Source organism: Myotis lucifugus, unplaced genomic scaffold (assembly GCF_000147115.1).
Source record: "Myotis lucifugus unplaced genomic scaffold, Myoluc2.0 scaffold_500, whole genome shotgun sequence".
Lineage (NCBI taxonomy): Eukaryota > Metazoa > Chordata > Mammalia > Chiroptera > Vespertilionidae > Myotis > Myotis lucifugus.
The window spans coordinates 275,932-295,601 of record NW_005871548.1 but is presented as its reverse complement, the minus strand read 5'-3'; the positions used below and the strand labels follow the sequence as shown (position 1 = coordinate 295,601).

The 19,670-nt window shown below is 45.8% G+C and overlaps 1 protein-coding gene across 4 annotated transcripts in view; it reads right to left on the bottom strand.

Annotated features, from left to right (window-relative positions):
* Positions 1–1,378: 1,378 nt before the first annotated feature.
* MIA3 (MIA family member 3, ER export factor) overlaps positions 1,379–19,670 on the bottom strand; it is a 31,211-nt gene continuing 12,919 nt past the window's right edge. Inside the window, exons 1-24 of one of the 4 annotated variants that reach the window (XM_023744947.1) lie at positions 17,266–17,520; positions 15,993–16,124; positions 14,944–14,965; positions 14,086–14,174; positions 13,765–13,842; positions 13,563–13,673; positions 12,491–12,567; positions 12,205–12,304; positions 11,238–11,360; positions 11,038–11,149; positions 10,200–10,255; positions 10,015–10,105; positions 9,515–9,653; positions 7,851–7,952; positions 7,174–7,234; positions 7,040–7,075; positions 6,897–6,964; positions 6,681–6,778; positions 6,126–6,260; positions 5,335–5,400; positions 4,909–4,979; positions 4,727–4,798; positions 3,116–3,266; positions 1,379–2,193 (exon numbers count right to left, since the gene is read on the bottom strand). In XM_023744947.1, the coding sequence (XP_023600715.1) occupies positions 1,886–2,193; positions 3,116–3,266; positions 4,727–4,798; positions 4,909–4,979; positions 5,335–5,400; positions 6,126–6,260; positions 6,681–6,778; positions 6,897–6,964; positions 7,040–7,075; positions 7,174–7,234; positions 7,851–7,952; positions 9,515–9,653; positions 10,015–10,105; positions 10,200–10,255; positions 11,038–11,149; positions 11,238–11,360; positions 12,205–12,304; positions 12,491–12,567; positions 13,563–13,673; positions 13,765–13,842; positions 14,086–14,174; positions 14,944–14,965; positions 15,993–16,124; positions 17,266–17,376 (2,409 nt within the window). In that variant the 5' untranslated portion in view covers positions 17,377–17,520 and the 3' untranslated portion in view covers positions 1,379–1,885. Of the gene's footprint in view, positions 2,194–3,115; positions 3,267–4,726; positions 4,799–4,908; positions 4,980–5,334; positions 5,401–6,125; positions 6,261–6,680; positions 6,779–6,896; positions 6,965–7,039; positions 7,076–7,173; positions 7,235–7,850; positions 7,953–9,514; positions 9,654–10,014; positions 10,106–10,199; positions 10,256–11,037; positions 11,150–11,237; positions 11,361–12,204; positions 12,305–12,490; positions 12,568–13,562; positions 13,674–13,764; positions 13,843–14,085; positions 14,175–14,943; positions 14,966–15,992; positions 16,155–17,265; positions 17,521–19,670 lie in introns of those variants that run through there. The other 3 variants (XM_023744945.1, XM_014446081.2, XM_023744946.1) reach the window with 3 other exon arrangements.

Below are 19,670 nucleotides of genomic sequence, written 5' to 3'. Positions count from 1 at the left end.
AAATATACTATTAAGTTACTATAATTTAAAGGGTCTAAAGAGTTGGTTCATAAGAAACATTGTTTTAAAACCATGGTGTAGCCCTGGCCGGTGTGGCTCTGTTGGTTGGAGCATCATCCCGTACACTGAAAGGTGCAGGTTTGATTCCTGGTCAGGCCACATACACAAGTTGTGGGTTCAATCCCTGTTTGGGGTATGAACGGGAGGCAACCGATCGATGTTTCTCTCTCTCTCTCTCTCTCTCTCTCTCTCTCTCTCTCTCTCTCTCTCTCTCCCTTCCTCTAAAATTTTAATAAAAAATTAAAATAAATAAATCCATGGTGTAGTAAGAGTACTTTTTAAGTATGGTGTTAACTCAAATTCTTAGATATACTGATTTTTAAATACAAATGCCAACATTCAAATATTAACTGTGGAGAAGAATCAGTCAACAAAAAGAATTGAGGTCAGCCCGTGGTTGCTGACCTAGGGCATGTTACAAGCCTTCCAATCTTAAATCATTCTTTCTCATAGTATTCTACTCTTCTGATGGTTTTTGCCATAGTCATTGAAAATCATAGGCAAGGTATGGGAGAAATAATAGACTTTACTTTTTTTAATAAAAGAAACTTCCTTTTATGGTCACAAGACATGGCTTTCATTTTTCTGTTGTGCACCTTTTTTTTTAAAAAAAAATCTATATTTCAGAGAAGGGAGAGAGAGATAGAAACATCAATGATGAGAGAATCATCGATCAGCTGCCTCCTGCACGCCCCACACTGGAGATTGAGCCTTCAACCTGGGCATGTGCCCTGACCAGGAATTGGACCTTGACTTCCTGGGTCACAGGTCAATGCTCAACCACTGAACCAAACCAGTGGGCTTCTGTTGTGCACCCTTAATGCACAAATGGCAAAAGCAACAGAACATCAGGTTAGACCAGGGGTGGGCAAACTTTTTGACTCGAGGGCCACAATGGGTTCTTAAACTGGACCGGAGGGCCGGAACAAAAGCATGGATGGAGTGTTTGTGTGAACTAATATAAATTCAAAGTAAACATCATTACATAAAAGGGCACGGTCTTTTTTTTTTTTAGTTTTATTCATTTCAAGCGGGCCGTAGTTTGCCCACGGCTGGGTCAGACACTCCTTGCTACTGCTGTAAACTCATCTTCGGAATGACCCAGGCAGGTATCACAGAACGCCGTGAGTGCTGTCAGATGGCCCATGGCTGCTCTGAAGTGAAGGAAGCCCTCAGTCCCGGTGCCTGGATGACTGAGGCCGAACCTGCTGAGCAGGGAGTAACAGGGAACTTGGTGCTGGGAGGCCGAGCTTTCATCTTTCCCAAATGGCACAAGTCTCATGAGAAAACAGTCGAATGAATCAACAGACTCTTGGGAAACATTAATAACCAAATTTTAATGAACTTCCACTACAAAGAACTTTAGCAAGAGGGGAGATAAAGTTCAGTGATTTCTTAGTAAACATTTTTAGCGTAACAGTCCTTGCGACCAGATACTTTAAAAATTCAAGCTTATAAACACCGTTGCTCTGCGTTCAACTGGTGTCCACTAAAAACAGGATAATAAATGGAAATACATGTTCTTATGGCATTTCCACAGGAAATGTTCATATTTTTCATGACGTTCTAAATCATTGAACAGTTACATATGCTACACGAACTAAGACACAGGTATTCTTTATTGCACATTTCAAAGTTGGGAGGAGGCTCTAGCTCACGAGGTGATTTTCATTTAAGGGGAGAAATGGTATTTTTTCATTGTTTGGCTCAAAAATGCACACTGCCGGGGCAGCTTAGGTCTAAAAACTAACTTTATTGAAACTTTTGGATTTGAGACTGTAATGGATAGTGCACAGTCCACTTCCTCTCCGGCTGCATGTCGGAGTTACGGGCTCTGTTTCAAGGTCTGGGAGGAGCCCTGGCTGCCGCTCTGAGAGGCAGGTGGGGGCTCCTCTCTGGAGCCAGGAGGCAGTGAGTCTCTTGCAGCAGGTGAAGGGTAGTCCGGGGGGCCGTGGCTCGGGGGCGGTAGTCGGGGGCCAGGGGCGAAGTACTCCCGAGGGCCAGGAGAGCCTCCAGGTCTAAAATGAGGGTGTCCCGGTACAAATCCTCGAGGGTCGAAAGGCACGTCCCGTTTCCCCGGTGGAACGCCCGGTGCGTATTCCCTTAAGCCTAGAGGTGGCCGGAAACCAGGACCTGGGAAAATAAAAACGGCGTCACGTATGAACATATCTACCTGTAGGTGATTCCAGGAATGTTCATCTTTCATTTCTCCCAACCCTAGAAGTCAGAGGGTGGAAGGCCTACTGTCTACATCAGTCACACTGAGGCTCAGCAGGTTTAAGTGACAGGCCTCTGGCCGGCCAGCCATGAAGCAGCACAGGCAGGATTGCACAGGGCTCTGCCTAGCTTGTGGTTTTTCTACGTCACAAGTCTGCCATCTTTACCTCACAAGAGCTTGGCTTGTATTTGACCGATTATGAGAAAAAGGGCTTCACAAGGTAAAGAAATTTTGGTAAAGGAAATCCTGTCTACTGCTGTATCAATTACAAGTTCACGCGGGGCTCAGCATCACAATCAAGGTGCTTGCCCCTCTGGGAATGCCTTCCAGCTCCACCTAATTAAACTCAGCAATATCCACGAGGTAGCTATTCCACGCCACCTTCTCTTTAAAACTTCCTTCCCATTTATTCCCAAGGTGGGGAGTGAGGGTTTAGTCTTCCCTTTATACTCTGACCCATTCACACATATGGCGTATGTAGCTGGTCCTATAGGACTCTCTGAGCTCTCGGAGTTCGGAGAGTAGTGAGTTCTATCCACCACAGAGCTGGGCACGCAGCCCCAGATGTTCAATGAACATCTGCAGCAGTAGTATTTCTGGCTTCCTATAAGCAGCCCCTTTCTGCTGTCTACAAGAGACCATTCTGCCCACCCCAGTGGAGGGAGATTATGCAGCCCCCCCCCCCCCCCCACCCCCTGCATGTGTCCTAAGAAACTTTAGGACAAGTTCAAAGGGACTCCGCCAGCTTTACCCTTTCATTGCAGAGCCCGCGATAGTAACTGTTAAAATCTTAGCAAGGGGCACACAGAGAGGTGGTTGGCAAGTCCATCATCATACCAAATGGTGGAGGAAATGGCCGAGGCCCGAAAGGCCTGCAGAGCTGAGGAGGTGGTCCGTAGCGAATGGGCGGCGGTAGAGGGCCCCCCATGGAGGAGCTCATGAGGGGCACACCCGGGAAAGGAGGGGGCCCTTCTGCAGCCATATTCACCTGCAGAGCAGAAACGGTTCAAGTCTGAAACACTCTGGAATGACAGACAGAAGCACCAACACCAGCAAAAGCTGAACCCCAAAGAAGCAGATGCCGGGCACCTGCCAATGGGCAGAACCAGTGCAAGAGACTGCCCTCCTCCCATTGGTCCCCACTGGCAGCCTGGCAGGCAGCACGGCACAGCAGTGGAGTTTTGCTGTGATCATGCTGCTACTGGTATGTCCAAGTGGGAGGGGGGGAATCACACCATGCTATACACGGTGATCTACTTCCAAGGCATCCCCTTCCTCCCATATCCCTCCCCTCACCACAACAGCTCATTGTTTCCATACGAAGAATGGAGAGAAGGAAGGGAACAAAAATCCATTCACTACACGTGTCATCATAGCTACTCTTCAGAGTACCTTCAATTTCCTTTCATCTAACTCTCAGGTCTCTAGGTCTCTAAGTACCATCATCTTGTTGTACATATCAAAGAGCACAGAGAGCAGCAGACACTTGCCGAAGGTCATCCAGCATGGGAGGCTAAGGCAGGAGTCAGGGTCAAGGCTGCTCTCCCCACCTCTGCGCCCGCTAACAAAGCAGGCTATTCTCTTCAAAGCCTTTGACTTAAAGGGGTCTTGGGTCTTATTCAAGCCGCCCCTGGAGAAAAGACCTGTCAGGAGAGGTGTGTTCTGGGGGTCCTGCACCGAACGGGAAGTGTTTTCCAACAGAAACAATGTTCCACGTTGGTGAAGTTAGGCAGTCATGGCGCTAATCCTCACCTTCATTCACCAGTGATACTGTACATTGTGAGATAAGGACTGATCTTTCCTCACGGGAAACTGGGTTGAAAATTCTAAATAATTAAATTGCATGTACTTCTATTTCAAGCTAGAGACGCCCTGTGAGGGATGACAGAGGACTCCCAGCGAGAGCCGCTACACGAGAGACAAGAGAAGACTCTCACGGGAACCTCATTTAAGGCTCTTGCCAGAACTGGCACAACAGTAATGACAGGTCTTCACTAGTCAGTGTTTCACCCCTGGCAAACATCCTTCTGTTACCAAGCTGTGATTTCAGGTTATTCAAATTAGGGTTTGCCTACTGTACAACTGGAGAGGGTCTTAAATAGCAGACTTCCCAGCACATGTACTGACGATGAGTTATGCACCACACGGTGGATTTACTTTCCTTGAGAGTGCTCAACACGGAAGCACACGATGTAAGGGTGGAGCGATGCCTGTGCACGTGTTTTAGTTACATATAGCACTCCAAACGGGTTAATCACCGAACCAAAACAGAAACCAGTCAACCGGTCAGATTTCAGCAGGGGACAAACACTCGCAAGTCCACGGCCAGAGGAAGCTCACACGGCCGTGCAAGTTCACGCAGGCAGGTTAGTGCCAGGGCCTGCGTGTCCTTTCCAGAAATGCACCGGGTGTGCCAAGCCCAGGGCAGTCCTCAGCCTCAGTACTCACTGCTCCTGGATGCTCAGCCAAAGGTGTAGTGCTGGGAGCTGAAGGGCCTTCAAACTCCTGGGGAACCGTTTGCTTTTTAAAAAATAAATGAGACAGGAGAGATATAACCGCACACACAGACAGTGATGGACGAGGCGCAGAGAGGGCTGCGGACACAGCGCAGTGCTTCCGGAAATACGTACCTTGCCCTCACCCACCCTGGAAGGGGAAGCGCTTCTTGGGCTGCTGTTCATCATGGGAGCTGCACCGGGGTCTGTCGAAGCCAGAAGATGAGTTAGACTTCCTCTGAGTTACATACTCTTTGAGGAAGAATAAAAACCCCTCTACCCCCTGCCTCCATGATTTTGTTGTTTTCTTAATATATTTGTATTGATTTCAGAGAGGAAGGGTCGGGGGGAGAAAGAGATAGAAACATCAATGATGAGAGAGAATCATTGACCGGCTGCCTCCTATACACCCCCTATTGGTGATCAAGCCTGCAACCCGGGCACGTGCTCAGACCAGGAATGGAACCGTGACCTCCTGGTTCAAAGGCTGAGGCTCAACCACTGAGCCACACTGGCCGGCTGCCTCCATGATTTTAGACCTTGAACACACCAGGTCCCTACCAGAGGCAGAGGGGCTCCCAGGTGCCTCAGAGCACTGGAGAGGAGGTGGAGGCTCGTCCACTGAACCTTGAGAAAGAAAGAACAGAGCCCTGGCGTGGATTTTCAGGAGGAATAAACCAATTGTGGACGGGGCAGGGCTCAACTCTGAAAGTAACATTAAAAACTGGGCCCCCAGCACCTATGAGGGGACATCACAATTTATGCCCAGACTTGGATAATTAAAGTAGGAGCTGTCTTAGAAAGAAGGGCAATAAAACCTGCGATGAACGGACTGGTTAAGGACCGCACACCGCAGGCTGATGCAGGAGTGCAGGCTCACCTTTTTCATTTTGCATGTGGCGACTTCCTTATCTTACCGAGTCTCATAGACATAGTTATGAATAGAAAAAAGACCTAGCATTTCATACTATAGTGAGAAATGATTGCTCAGAAATTATAAAGTCTTAAGGCTACTTTTGTAATATTTCAGAAGGGAACTCCATAGAAATCTATTTTACAGATAAAGGCTTACACATCACAGTAAAACATAAAAATAGACGCAAAAACAATATTATTTATGCTTTTACTTAAGTATAAATATACTTTACGTATTTATATGTAAGATAAATAATATTAGTGATAATAAATAGATGGTTTCTGTTCTAAAGCAGATCTTGCAGTAGACTATTCAAAATAAGTAAAATTAAGAAATTCTCTATGTTAGGCACAAATTCTAAAAAGTTTGCATTAGAATTCTCAAATAAAAGGGGAAAGTGCTCTTGAAACAGTTTACAGATAACATGAATACTCACCAAATTCACTTCTGGGCACATCTCTTCGACTGAGCGTGGCAGAGAGAGGTCTCGCGGGCGGGTCCCTCGGTGGCGGGGAGCATTCTCCACCACTCACGGGCGAGGGGCCGAAAGAGCCATTCTGGCTCAGGGGGCCTGCAGGTGACAGTCCCCCGTTACCACAGCAGGCAACCTCTTTGCAACCTCTTTTCTTTAACATGTTGCGGACGGATCACGAGAATTCTCGTGTTTTCTGTTCTAAGGCTTGTGGCCAATCACGAGAATTCTTTAAAAAGATATTAGCTTGTAAGAACATGTAATAAATAACTTCAAAATGCCATGGGTATTTAATTTTAAGGCGTGCCTTTAGCATTTATGTAAAACGTTTTTTGTACTCGTTCAACAGAAACTTATCTGGCCACTGGGTAAAGCCAGCAATAAAACTACTGGTCCGCACTGTGTTAAGCTCTTAGGCTTGTTTCTAGGGCATCGTTATATTACACACAGAAATAAAAAGTAACCTATATTCAGTTTGCACCAAAATACAGATTGCTGCCCTTCAAGAGCGCTCCCTACCTCTCCGTGGAGGGTTCTGTGCGCTGGGCCTCCCGGGCATTGGTTTTACAATCACAGGTTCTTGCAGCATCGCCATCTTCTGGGTCAATTCTAATAACCTTGAATATGGAGAAAGAACGGACATAAATATGAAATCGGAAACCAATTCTTATTAAATACCACACAGCACAGCCTTGAAGACCTCCAGGAGCTGACAAAACGGATCAAACCACGCACTTGTGTCTCAGGTTGGCTGCTTCCCTCTTCTCTTCGGCCATAGCTCTTTCTGCCGCACGCGCTTTGAGCTATTGGAGGAAAACGTATCCAAGTTCAGCTGTGGTCGACTATGCGCCAGATAAAGGGAAGGGAAAAAACCTTACCCAGTTCTCGTGCGCTTTCTTCTCATTAGCAGAAATCTGAAAAAGATAACACATCAAAAAATATGTTTATGGATTCATTACACTACCTGTTGGAGACCCCAAAGAATCCTGCAGCTGCCGGGCGGTATACCCACCTGGTCTTTAAAGGAGCGCTCTGTTTTCTGCAATTCATCCTCCAGCTCTTCGATTCTCCACCTAAGAATACACTTGCTTTTATCCGTCCAGCACAACTGAATTAGATGTTACATGATCCTACCATGTTCCCTTTACTCTAACTGTACCCTTACAGATTTCACCCTAACAGAAACGTATTTTACATGGTTATAATTAAGAGTACAATATAATTAAAACTAATACTACCTAATGTCCTTATTTATCGTAGCAGCCAGAGATTCCGAGTTGATACATTATAATTTCTTTAACTGTTCTTTAATATGTTCTCATATAAGCCTGCTATCAATAGCTCCCTCCATAAAGCTTCTTCCTTTAATTATATCCACGGACAATTACCCAGAGCTGAGCACTGGGCCCATCAATGTCACGGTCATTTTAAAGGTCTGATACACCAGACAGCAAACTGCTTTGCTAAAACAGCTCTTAAACCACCCAGCTCTGCCGGCTTGAACCAAGCTCCCTTACATTTACGTGTTGGGTGTTGGGAAATTGTTGTTAAACATTATTTTCCTTTGCTAAGTGAAAATTTTCCTTGTGTGAATTAAATGTACTCATGTCCCCTCACCATTATTTATGTGCCAGTTTGTTGTGCAAACTGAACAAGCACAAGCGGTTTTTGTAAAAAGCCTGAACTCACTTGTAGGTTTTTATCTCCTCTGCTGCCGAAACCGCCTTTTCATCGGCCGCTGACAGCCGCTGCTCCCTTTCTCGCCGCTCAAACTCCTCTTGGCTCAGCTTCCTAGGGAAGAGCCAGTCGCCGAGTGAAAGTGTGTCTCCTTTTCCCCAGCGCCTGTCCCAATGCCGCCACTCGACTCCTCAATGCCTCCCCTTCCCATCCTCTCAGAGGCTCAGACGTGCACACAGATTCACAGAGGGTTTCCTTCACACCTGCCATCTGGGGATGCAAACCAAGCTCTGGCCTTTGGCACATCGCCTGCATTTCCCAACTTCTCTTCGCAATTCTCTACTTCTTAACAAATAAAACAAAGAAATGATAAAACACTAGGTGGCCCACGGGCAACGTTCTGGGACTCGAGACAATGAAAGCTCATTTGCCTAGTGTGGGAAGCCAGGGCGAACCTGACCGACAGTCAGGTTCATCAGGGTAAAGCAGGGGGTGATTCCGATTCCTACCACGGGGAGACCTGTAACAACTACTCTTATTCCTGTCACGGAAGGGCTGTTTCTCAGCTGAAGACTGGCACCATGAGAAGACAGTCCGCTGAAGAAAGCCTTCAAAACACGTCTCCTGTCTGTGCAATTAACCACAGGCACTTCCACCCTTTAGGTCCCAATCCCACTCCCCACCTGCTTCAGTGGGATTGTGATAAGGAGAGAGAAAAGCCAAGGACTGGCAATGTCCATTGAAGAGAAAGAGACTCTGACTGCCCATAATCAGTGTACTATCTACGGGACGCTGGTTTTAACCCAATAACCTGCCAGCTCAAGCTGTCAATCTGCTGTAACATAAATGACAATGGTTGTAACATTTAACGGTTTAAAAACACTATTTTCTTGTTACACTTGGACCTCTCTGCACATAGTTCTGATTCAAAAGACACTTAACTTGAATCACTTAACTTAATTTTCTATGAATCAGAAGCAAAATGAGAGAAGCGCTATAGTAAAAAGGATTAATACCAAAGAGAAAAAGGTTTATGTATTCTTAACTTCCCATTCAATACTTCAAGTATTTTATGAATGGCTATAATAGACCGGTTACCCAGTAAGATGCTAAGATTAAAGTACGGACAGATACTATTATTATGTGCCACTCAAGCAAAGCTGACGGGGCATTCTGCAAGACGTGGTGATGAAAAACTAAAAGACAGGCCAACATCCTTGGCACGGTCACATTATGTAATGTTTAGTGTATTTGACTTATATATCTTCAATAGCTAAATATTCCTTTTTAGGGGCTCCAGTGGCGCAATCGGTTAGCGCGCAGTACTTATAAATATTCCTTTTTAAGTATTTACTAACAATAATGTATGTAAATCACTCAGAATTTTTCAAGACTATAGAAAGGGTAAGGATCATCAAAAAAAACAAACAAAAACCACTTCTGCAGCAGTAACTGTTAGTACCAACACCACTCCCCCTCAAATAATTTCTGACAACTGGTTAGAATGGAAAGAAAAATGCAAGTTATGGAAAATGAGGTAGAAAAGAAAAAAGGGAACCCTAACTTAATCATGGATGGAAAACCTTGGTAATCTTTAAAAAGGAGACAAAGTGATCGGATAGTCACGCCTTTAGTTAAGCGACCGTCTTGTTGCCAACGACCCGGGAGAACCGTACTTCTGCAGCGTCATCTCCTTCTGCTGGTAGAGCTCGTTCAGGATCTCCACCTTCTGCTTCAGGGTCTTGTTCTCCTCCTCCAGCCCGGCCTTGGCGGCCTGCAGGGAGCTGCGCTCGTCTTCTAACTTCTTTATTTGGTCTGCAGAGGAGAACACGTGTGAGCTGTGTGTGCACAAGGACTGGGCAACTTGAGGGTGGGAAACACGAACACCGGAAGCCATTCTTTCTCTTTCCAATACAATGATTATTTTTTTTTAAAAAAATTTTTTTATTGATTGCAGAGAGGAAGGGGAGAGGGAGAGAGGTAGCAACATCAATGATGAAAGAGAATCACTGATTGGCTGCCTCCTGCACACCCCCTACTGGGGATCTAGTCTGCATGTGCCCTGACCAGGAATCAAACCGTGACCTCCTGGTTCATAGGTCACTGCTCAACCACTGAGTCACGCCAGCCAGGCATCCAAAGCAATTCTTTGTCTTCCCAATATCTGGCAACCTACCTTCCAGGTTACATTTTGTGGACATCGAGGCTCTCAGCTTACACTGTAGAAGTTTTAGATCCTCTTCAACAACGGATATTTCCGTCTGTGTCTAGAAAGTGCAGCAGAGAGAGGTGTTCTTAAAAGGAGGCACAGTAAGGACTCACAGGCACGGACGCCATTCTGTTCTACACAAAGGACGGTACCCGAGAAATGTCCATCATCTGCTTAATCTGATTTTTCATCTTCTCACTTCGGTCACCTAGGAAACAAAGAGGTTTCATTACTTCTTCCTCCCATGCTTTGTAACTCTGTTTTCTCGATTTCCCCCAAATGAAAAATGACTATGTTTAAACACTCAAAGTCAAAGCAAATGAACCAACAGAACTGATTAGGCTACTTGACTTTTAGAGAGTTTGTGCAATAGAATGTTACCCATGCCATTCATGAGCAAGGAGGTCCATGCAAGGCAAAGCTCTCTCTTCCCTCTCACACCTACCTCCACCTGGTCAAGTATCTTCGTTAGAAAGACTCATTCCTCCCTTCTCCCCTTGAATCTGCTACCGGGTGGGGTTGAAAACACCCACTATGCGAGCAACATCCAACTCGGGAAGCAGCATCCAGAAACATCTCATCAGGAAACACGGCTACGCTTCAGCCTTGCTCTCCTGACCTAGTCAGTTCATGGCTCCCACCTCACTCTCAAAGTTGGTTGTGGGGCCTTCAAACCACGGAGCTAGAGAGATGATGCGCATTAAATCCCAGTGTCATCTCCGTGAAGGTGGGAAACCAGTTTCTCCTCCTGACCAGTGCTCAGTGCCCAGCACCAGTGCACATGTCTAGTTCTACTGAGATGGAAAAGCAAGACCAGTGCTCACTGCACGCCCACTGTCACACCGCAGCCCAGCCACCCACCTCTGCCCAGCGCACACAGACGCACACACAGACCCAGCGATGTGCGCCCACAACTCTGAAGGCGCATCGGTTACTTGATTAAAGACAGGAAGGCAGAAAGAGGACTAGCCTCCCCGAAACCCATCTTACCTCCCACTTCCCCGTTTGCTAGTTCATCTGATTCATTTCCTGTTTTATTTTGATGCTCAGATTCAGATTCACAGTCTAACCGATTCAACTGTGTGATGCAATTCGTCAAAGCCTAGAAAAGAAGCAAAATATTAGAAAGAACCTCCTGGTTGCGTGGGAATCCATGAGAACTAAACATGTGCTCGAGAGAATGAACTTACATTGATATTATCATCTTTTTGAGTAAGAGTTACTTCGAAATCTTTCTGAGACTTCTCAAATGATTTGATTTGCTCACTGAGCTCAGCGTGGGATTTATTCAAGTCTTTGATTTCCTGCTGCAACTGAAAAGTTAAAGCACACGAATTTCCAACAGTTAGGGCTTTGTACTGGAGACATCAGGACCACGTGACTGAGACAGGTTATTCTGGAGCCAGGCTCCTCTTTGCCCGTCCCCATGGGCTAAGGCGTCGGTTAAGGGCGAAGGGAGAGTGGCTCCAGCCCTCAGAAGCTGATCCAGTTTACTGTATCCCTCAGAAAATGGCAGCCAATTCAAAGAACTAACACCCAGTAAGAATAGAAGGGAACAATCTCAGTCTCCCAGACCCAGGCCATGTCATCTTCCCTTGGTCAGTGAAGCAGGAACTGCTTCCAGTGGTTCTCAACCTGTGGGTCGCGACCCCTTTGGCGGTCGAACGACCCTTTCACAGGGGTCGCCTAAGACCACCCTGCATATCAGATATTTACATGACGATTCATAACAGTAGCGACATTACAGTTATGAAGTAGCAACGAAAATAATTTTATGGTTGGGTCACCACATGAGGAACTGTATTTAAAGGGCCAGAAGGTTGAGCACCACTGGCTTAGACTAATTCTTTAGTTTGAGAAGCAAATCCACCGCCCCCTTGAGGCCAATTCAGGTTAATAACTGGTTGGTGTTTGAAGACAAAGACTAAGCACTCCGCTAGCTCTAAGAAACTGTACAGAAGAACAGAAAATCCAGAACAGATGGAGGACAAACACATGTACTCAATTTGGGGAGCACAGTTTAAACTCTGCATATCTCAGAATAGAATCCTGCATACATATTTCATTTCCTTAAAAACAGATCTGAGAAAAGATATTCAAGAGGCAATGGTATTGAGTTCTCTCGTTTACATAATCTACGCGCTAACTTTTCTTTACCTGGTCTCTCTTCTTCTTAAGCTTAGCATTTTCCTCTTGAACCCGATGGCATTCGGACTTCACCTTCTCTTCACTAAGTTTAGCTTCGTTAAGGGGCAATCTGAACCTAATGCGAAACACTCCTATTAATGAATTGATTCCAAAGGGGAAAAAAAAACCCCGCAAAGTTTCACTTTCCCAATTAGACATCAGATAGTTTTCAGTTGCAGATTCTAGCACAAATAAGTGTTTGCTCCTCAATAAAACTAAGACATTGTATTAATATCTTGCAGAAATTATAGGCAGCTTTACCTCTGAAAGTTCTGAGGCATTCATTGCAATAACATCCTTTAACTTCTCTAAAGATATCTTGTTTTCCGATATCTGCCATGTGGAAAAGAACACAAAAAATATATCAGGATTTCAGTAGGAACACTGGGATATAAGCTAAAAAAGAAGGGCCATCCCCTATGTATAGCAGGTAAAAGCAGGTGACCCAGCCTTAGCCTCCAAGAAAAGCCAAGAATGTAAAGAGATGAGGAAAGAAGAAAATAATTGGAGGCAATAGTGTTTCATGCCACCCACCACCTTCCTGTCTATGAGAATGTGGTAGAGGACCAGACAAAAAGGTGAAAGCAAAGAAATTGAAAAAACTTTCAAGCACACCAGTTCAAATCAATGGTTTTTCCTAGTAAGAGAGAAAAAGATCCCGAGGTCACTTTAAAAATTCTCTGGCCTGAACTGAAAATGGCTGGACCGGAGAATAGACAAACCTCACCTAGAGGAGACTTCCCGATAAATTATGAAGGATGCTGCCTCCCCAGGTTTGGGGGGCGAGGGGGGGGGCACCGCTTCCCCCTTTAGCTGTGGGTTGTGACTTCCAGGGCACAGCAGGCCAAGGTGGCAGAGGGGTGACTGTACCGGGGAGCAGCCTCAGCCAGGTGATCAAGTGTAACTGGGCGTGTGATATATGGGAACCCTCTCTCTACTACGTTGAACTTGAACTCTAAAACTGTCCTAATATTAGAAGTCTATTTTTAAAAAGAACCACACAAACAAAACAAAGCACTAGCACTGTTCAACTGGGCTAGTTTCTTAGTTGCTCAACATGTTTTGGGGGTTGAGCCAAGCAATATAAAAAGTACCCTGGGCCGAGGACAAAAATACTCCCTAGGACCGTAAGAATAAGAACTTGTGGTATTAGCATTTAAAGTTCCCAAGAAATGAACAGATGTAGGTTCAACTCCCCTGGCTTCCAATCTTACTCTAGTTACAACATGGGAAAATGCAGAGTTCAACTCACCCAATCTATAAAATAGCTTGAAAAATAAAATAGTTTGAAATCCAAGTGCTGGTGACACTTAGAGCGAAACTCTTACCAAGTCCTCATTCTTGGCATTCTGTTCTCTCTCAGATTCTAAAAGGAGACGCAGATTTTTTGCTGTATCGTTCAGATTTTCCTTAGTTTCTTCAAGTTCCTTGATTCTATGCTATAGAAAACGATATGAAGATTAATAATAATTACTTGTTATTTTTCTTTTGTTCTTTGAATGTATCCTCAAAATGACCAGGGATTTTTACCTTAAATTTAGTTGCTTCATCAGAGAGAATCATATTTTGTTTCTTGGTTTCTTGAACATGCTTCTTTGATTCCTTGACCTATTTAGATAAAGCATTCAGAATATAGAAATATAAATTAGAGTGCTCTCAAACTTATCTCCACCAGGTGGCCCCTTAAGAAAAAAGAGTAGTACTTTACACACATCATGGTTGCTTCAAATTTGAATGGTTTGTAGAGAATAATGGAATTTAAAAATATGATTTAAAAATAGCATAAAAACTATAAGACAGGAGGAGGAAATGAAGCTGGAACCATGGGGAAAAAAACTAAAAGAATTATACCTTCTGCTCATAATTTGACAATTTTTGTACAAGATCTGCGTTTTCTTTTTTGAGCATCTTCAGCTTCTCAGAAATCTGTTGTTCAGTGACTAAAAGAAAGGGGGGGGGGCGAATCCATAATTTAATTATGACTTCTAAATAAAACTGAATTACCCAATCTATTAGCAACAAAGACATCTTATCCTGCACTATGAAGGAAAAGAACTTCTTAGCATAACTATCAGCCTTTAAAAAGGAGAGAAATAAAGGTGTAAAATATTAAAATTTAAGAAAAATATAATAAGAACCTTTACTTCAATGAGTTTCCAATAAAAATTATTTCAGAGCTAGGAAATACAGTAAAATATTTTAGCTCTATATCCTTCCCTTCAGGAAACCCCTTTGTTCGCAGAAACTGGTAATTTCAACTATACATAACTTGCAAAGAGGAACAGACGAAAGTATAGCATATTGATTTGCATCTCCTATTCCTCAAATTACCTACTTAAATATATATATGTATATACACACACACACACATACATATATACTGTATTGATTATACCATTAGCCCAGGAACAATGTTCACATGTAATAAATTTGCATTCCATCAATATTTAAAGTCAATCTGCCCCAAATTAAACCAAGCATCTTCTTCCTACTGCCAGTTTGTTCCACCTCATCTCCTATCTCAGTGGGTAGCATCACCATCTATCTACTCTATCACCCAAACCACAACCCAGCATTAGTGAAACCTTCAGGAGTTAATAAGTCAGTCATATATCAGATGTCACTATATCTATTTCTAGCTTGTAAAACTCTTATCAAACACCAATAATGAGGAAACAGCACAATAACAAAACCAGCCTAAATATTTACCTTGGTACACATGACTCTTTACCTAAAAGAGAAAGAAATTAAATTAAATTTGATTTCATTATTAGAAATAATACAGTTCTAATATAATAGTCAAATCGTAACTACAAGAAAATTTAGTAACAGTGGTTCAGCTTAATGAGCCATAGGGTTAGAAAAAGGTTACAAAGCATTTCAAATGTAATTGATAGTGATACTTCATAAATAGTTTGATAGATAAAAGCAATAAGGCAAACACCTCATTTTGCAACAAAAGGTACATTTATATATCTATGGAATGAGCACCAATCTTATTAACTAAGCACCTAACTTTAAAAAATGAAAATGGATAATATTTTCATATTAAATATACTAATGCTTCATTTACCCGAAATAACTTGACAACCCCAAATTGCCAGAATGAGGTCTAGAAACAATGGCTGTTCAAAAAGACAAAATTAAAGGCATTGTCTTTGTACTAAGACATGCCTCTTCCTCTCACCAGAAAACATCTTGGGAATCCTATTTAAAGTTGACTAGTGGCTGAATTTAGAAGTCTAATAAATAAGCTAGATCATTCAGATTTTCCCAACCCCCTGAGAATAGTGGTCATAACCCTGAAAGGGAAAGGAGACTAGTGCAGGAAAATGCATGAACAAAAAGACAGGTAAGCCCTTGCCGGTTTGGCTCAGTGGATAGAGAGTCGGCCTGCGGACTGAAAGGTCCCGGGTTCGATTCCAGTCAAGGGCACTTGCCCGGGTTGCGGGCTCAATCCCCAGTAGGGGGCGTGCAGGAGGCAGCCGATCAATGATTCTCTCTCATCATCCATGTCTCTATCTCTCTCTCTCCCTCTCCCTTCCTCTCTGAAATCAATAAAACATAAAAATAAAATAAAATAAAAAAGACAGCCAACACCAATGAAGACTACACTGGGTTACTTTACAAGGGTAGTGTAGATTACATGCATTGATTTGTGTTCATGGTAGGAAGTGAAAAAGAAACAAAAGGGCCAGTGACTATAAAATATCCCTTGTACCTATGAGGCAAGAGATAAGATAATCTAATTTACTCACAGCAAGGATGGTTCTCCAGAAGAAAATGACAAATGAAAGAATTCCCAAGAAGGCAGTGATAAGTACAGGCTTCCATGGCAGTCCATAAAAATCAGGTCCGGGCTGAACATCACCAGGCAGTGTAGAAAGTAGCTGAAACAGAAATATCAGAAATAATAAAAACTCTACAGCCGAGCAGCCACAAAGAATTATCCACAGACATTCTAGAACAACCTCTAGCAGGTAACTACTCCCTCAAAAATCTTCAATAGCTTCCACTCTTTCTACAAAGACTAGATACTGGCAGACTCACATTCCTCTCTCTTTTAAAAAAAATTTTTTTTTAATCATTTTTTAGAGAGAGTAGGAAAGAGAGGAATAGAGAGAAACATCCATGATGAGAGAGGAACATCATCGATCGGCTGCCTCCTGCACGCCCCCCACAGGGGATGGAGCCCACAACCCGGGCATGTGCCCTGACCGAGAATCGAACCCTGACCTCCTGGCTCATAGGTAGACGCTCAACCGCTGAGCTACACCAGCCGGGCAGCCTCACATTTCTTGTTTGATTTGAAATGTTTCTAAACAGTATGAATCCAAATGTCTTTAAGTTGTGCATGTATTTCCATATGCGACACCACATCACCGTGTCTAACACAGGGCTAGAATCCCTCTGGATCTAGCTGATGTTTATGACTTAAACAGCCACATAAAACAAAAAATTAAAATCCTGTACCAAGCAATCAAGTTTTACAGCAGCAAATAAAACCAAAATGGTAAAAAGTAACACAAAAATGCACTTTTCCTCTACGATTGTATTCCACTCCTACAGACACATGGCGAGGAGGCCGGACAGCTGGTCAGTGGTCTCGGCGCCCCTGAATGTAACTGTCATCCGTGCACCTCCAGTCTAACTGCTTCCGCGAAGACAGTGCGGGAAACACCCGCCCGTGCACGGTTCCCAGCGCCTCTGCCAGTTCACGGCACCTGTCCGACTGGCCCCGCCCCCCGCGGAGCCGGGGTCACCGGGGAGGAGGAGGCGGGGCCGGGTGAGGACGGCGATCGCAGGCCAGGGTAGCCCAGCGCCCGCTGCCTGCTCAGGGCTCGATGGGAACCAACAGGCGACACCTCGCACAGGCCCGCTGCCTCCTGGAGCAGCGCTGCAGGGTCCCGCCGCCTCGGGCCTGGCCCCCGTGTCTCCCTCGCCCCGTCCGCCAGGGCACCCGCTCGCTCCCATCAGAACGGCCGCCGGCCGGCCCGGGGTCCCCCCCTCCCCCAGGAACGGGACCGTCACCTCCAGGAGCTTGGCTATCAGCGCCGCGAAGAACACCGACAGGGGTCCCAGCAGCTCCGAGTCCCCGGGGGAGGCGGAGACGGAAGGCACAGTGGCGGGTACGGAGTCCATGGCGCGGGGGCAGGCGACGGAGGCGACGCTTCCCCGAGGTGCGGCCCTGGGCGCCCCTCTGGGCACCGGCTCCCCCTTCGGAAAGGACCCGAGGGGCGGGAGCTGGCAATGAACTTCGCCTCCCCCGCCGCCAGCACTGACACTTCCTACACCTGCCGTCAACCACGTCATCGGCCCCTGCCCCCGGGCGACGTCAACGTGCCGAAGGGGCGGGGCCAGTGGTGGGCGGGGCCGCGGCGGGAGGAGCCAATGATCGAGCGCGGCGGGGAGGGAGCGAACGGACCTGCGCGGAAGGAACGGACCGGCGCGGGGAGGAAGGGGGCGCACCTGCCTCAGGTACCGGGGAGAGAGTGCGATCGAGGGGAGGCCCCGGCTACGGGAGGAGGACGGGGGGGCGGGGCCGGCCCCGAGCCGGACCCTCAGTCCCCGCGGACTGAGCCCCCCGACACCTGCGGTCCCTCCGCTCCCTGGACCGCTCGGCCTCCCGGCGCGGCCGGCCTCCCTGCGCTCAGGTGCCTGCCCGCTCAAGGCTCCCTTCCCGACCGCCGGGGCTCAGGGCCTCATTTCCTGCTGATGCCCCTTCAAAAGCCGCATCCTAAGGAACCGCGCCATTATCACGCCCGCGCCAGTGGTTCAGTGGGTCCCGGGTTCGATGGTGACGGGACTCATGGAAAGAAGAGGATTAGGAAGAAACGGGACAGGAAGCTGGGGAGGAAGCAGTTCTTGCAGATCTTTAGAGGCATGTCTCGGGTTGAGTGTAGAGTTGATTCAGAAGAACAACAGAGCAGGGACAACCAGGGAAATCCAGAATGATGCTTTATACCCCCTAACAGCGGTGCTCAACCTCCTGGCCCTTTAAATACAGTTCCTCATGTTGTGACCCAACCATAACATTGTTTTCGTTGCTACTTCGTAACTGTAATGTTGCTACTGTGATGAATCGTCATGTAAATATCTGATATGCAGGATGGTCTTAGGCGACCCCTGTGAAAGGGTCGTTGGACCGCCAAAAGGGTCGCGACCCACAGGTTGAGAACCGCTGCAACCTTCTATTCCTAGCATGACTTGGTGCATATTGGGCCATCAAAATGCTTTGTACCTTTCAAACCAATGTTATTTTGCAACATTGTACCCTTTTCTCTTGCCACTCGTATCTGTCTTCTCCCATCAACCCCCAAGCAGGTACTGTATCCTGTAGCATATCTGTGTCCCCCAACCCTGGGCTAGAACAGGGCTCTGTGCATACCTGTACGTAAAGGGAATAAAGAATCCCTCCCACATATGGAGACGGTGAAACTGTGGAAGGGATGATGATGTAGTCTGATCATCAAATGTGAATTCTGAGCCTCCCTTAATCGCTAGAAATTTCATTATTCTGCCTCACAGGTCACACACACCTTCACCCGGACCTGCTGCCACCCACCACAATGACCATGGAGGAAACTGAGAAGCGGTTTGGTTTTCCTCCAGCCTTCCCATCCGGTGGCCTTCCTCCTGAATTCCTTAGGTGTTCGACATCTTTATACTGGACCCCTGGTCATCCAAATGAGAAGCAGGTAGGGGGTGTCGCCTACACAATGCCAGGCACTGTGCTAGACACTGTCTATTATCAACTCATGTAGTCCTGACAATGATCGGAGTAGGTATTATCTGCTTTGGGAAGACGAGGAAGCTGACATTCAAAGTTTAGTAATTTGCCCACGCTTCTAAATCAGGGGTGGGGAACCCTTTTTCTACCAAAGGCCACTTGGATATTTGTAACATCATTCGTGGGCCATACAAAATGATCATCTTAAAAATTAGCCCGATGCCCTGACTGGTTTGGCTCAGTGGATAGAGCGTCGGCCTACGGACTGAAGGGTCCCGGGTTCGATTCCGGTCAAGGGCATGTACCTTGTTTGCGGGCACATCCTCAGTAGGGGGTGTGCAGGAGGCAGCTGATCAATGTTTCTAACTCTCTATCCCTCTCCCTTCCTCTCTGTAAAAAATCAATAAAATATATTTTTTAAAAAATTAGCCCGAGAGATATTTGGTCACACATTTAATTCACTCACCCCTAATGCCTTGGCAGGGCCAGACCAAATTTCTTGGACCTTACACAGCCTGAGGGCCAGGCGTTCCCCACCCCTGTAATCTAAATGATGTATCTGGGATTTGAAACCAGATCATCCTGGCTCAAAACCCATGCATTTTACAGAACAAAAAAACTCCTCTTTCCTACACAAGTCTTGAAATAACAGAACCGGGAGGAAAAGTATTTTCGTAGGGGAGGATACTTTCTCTGTAGCTTCCAA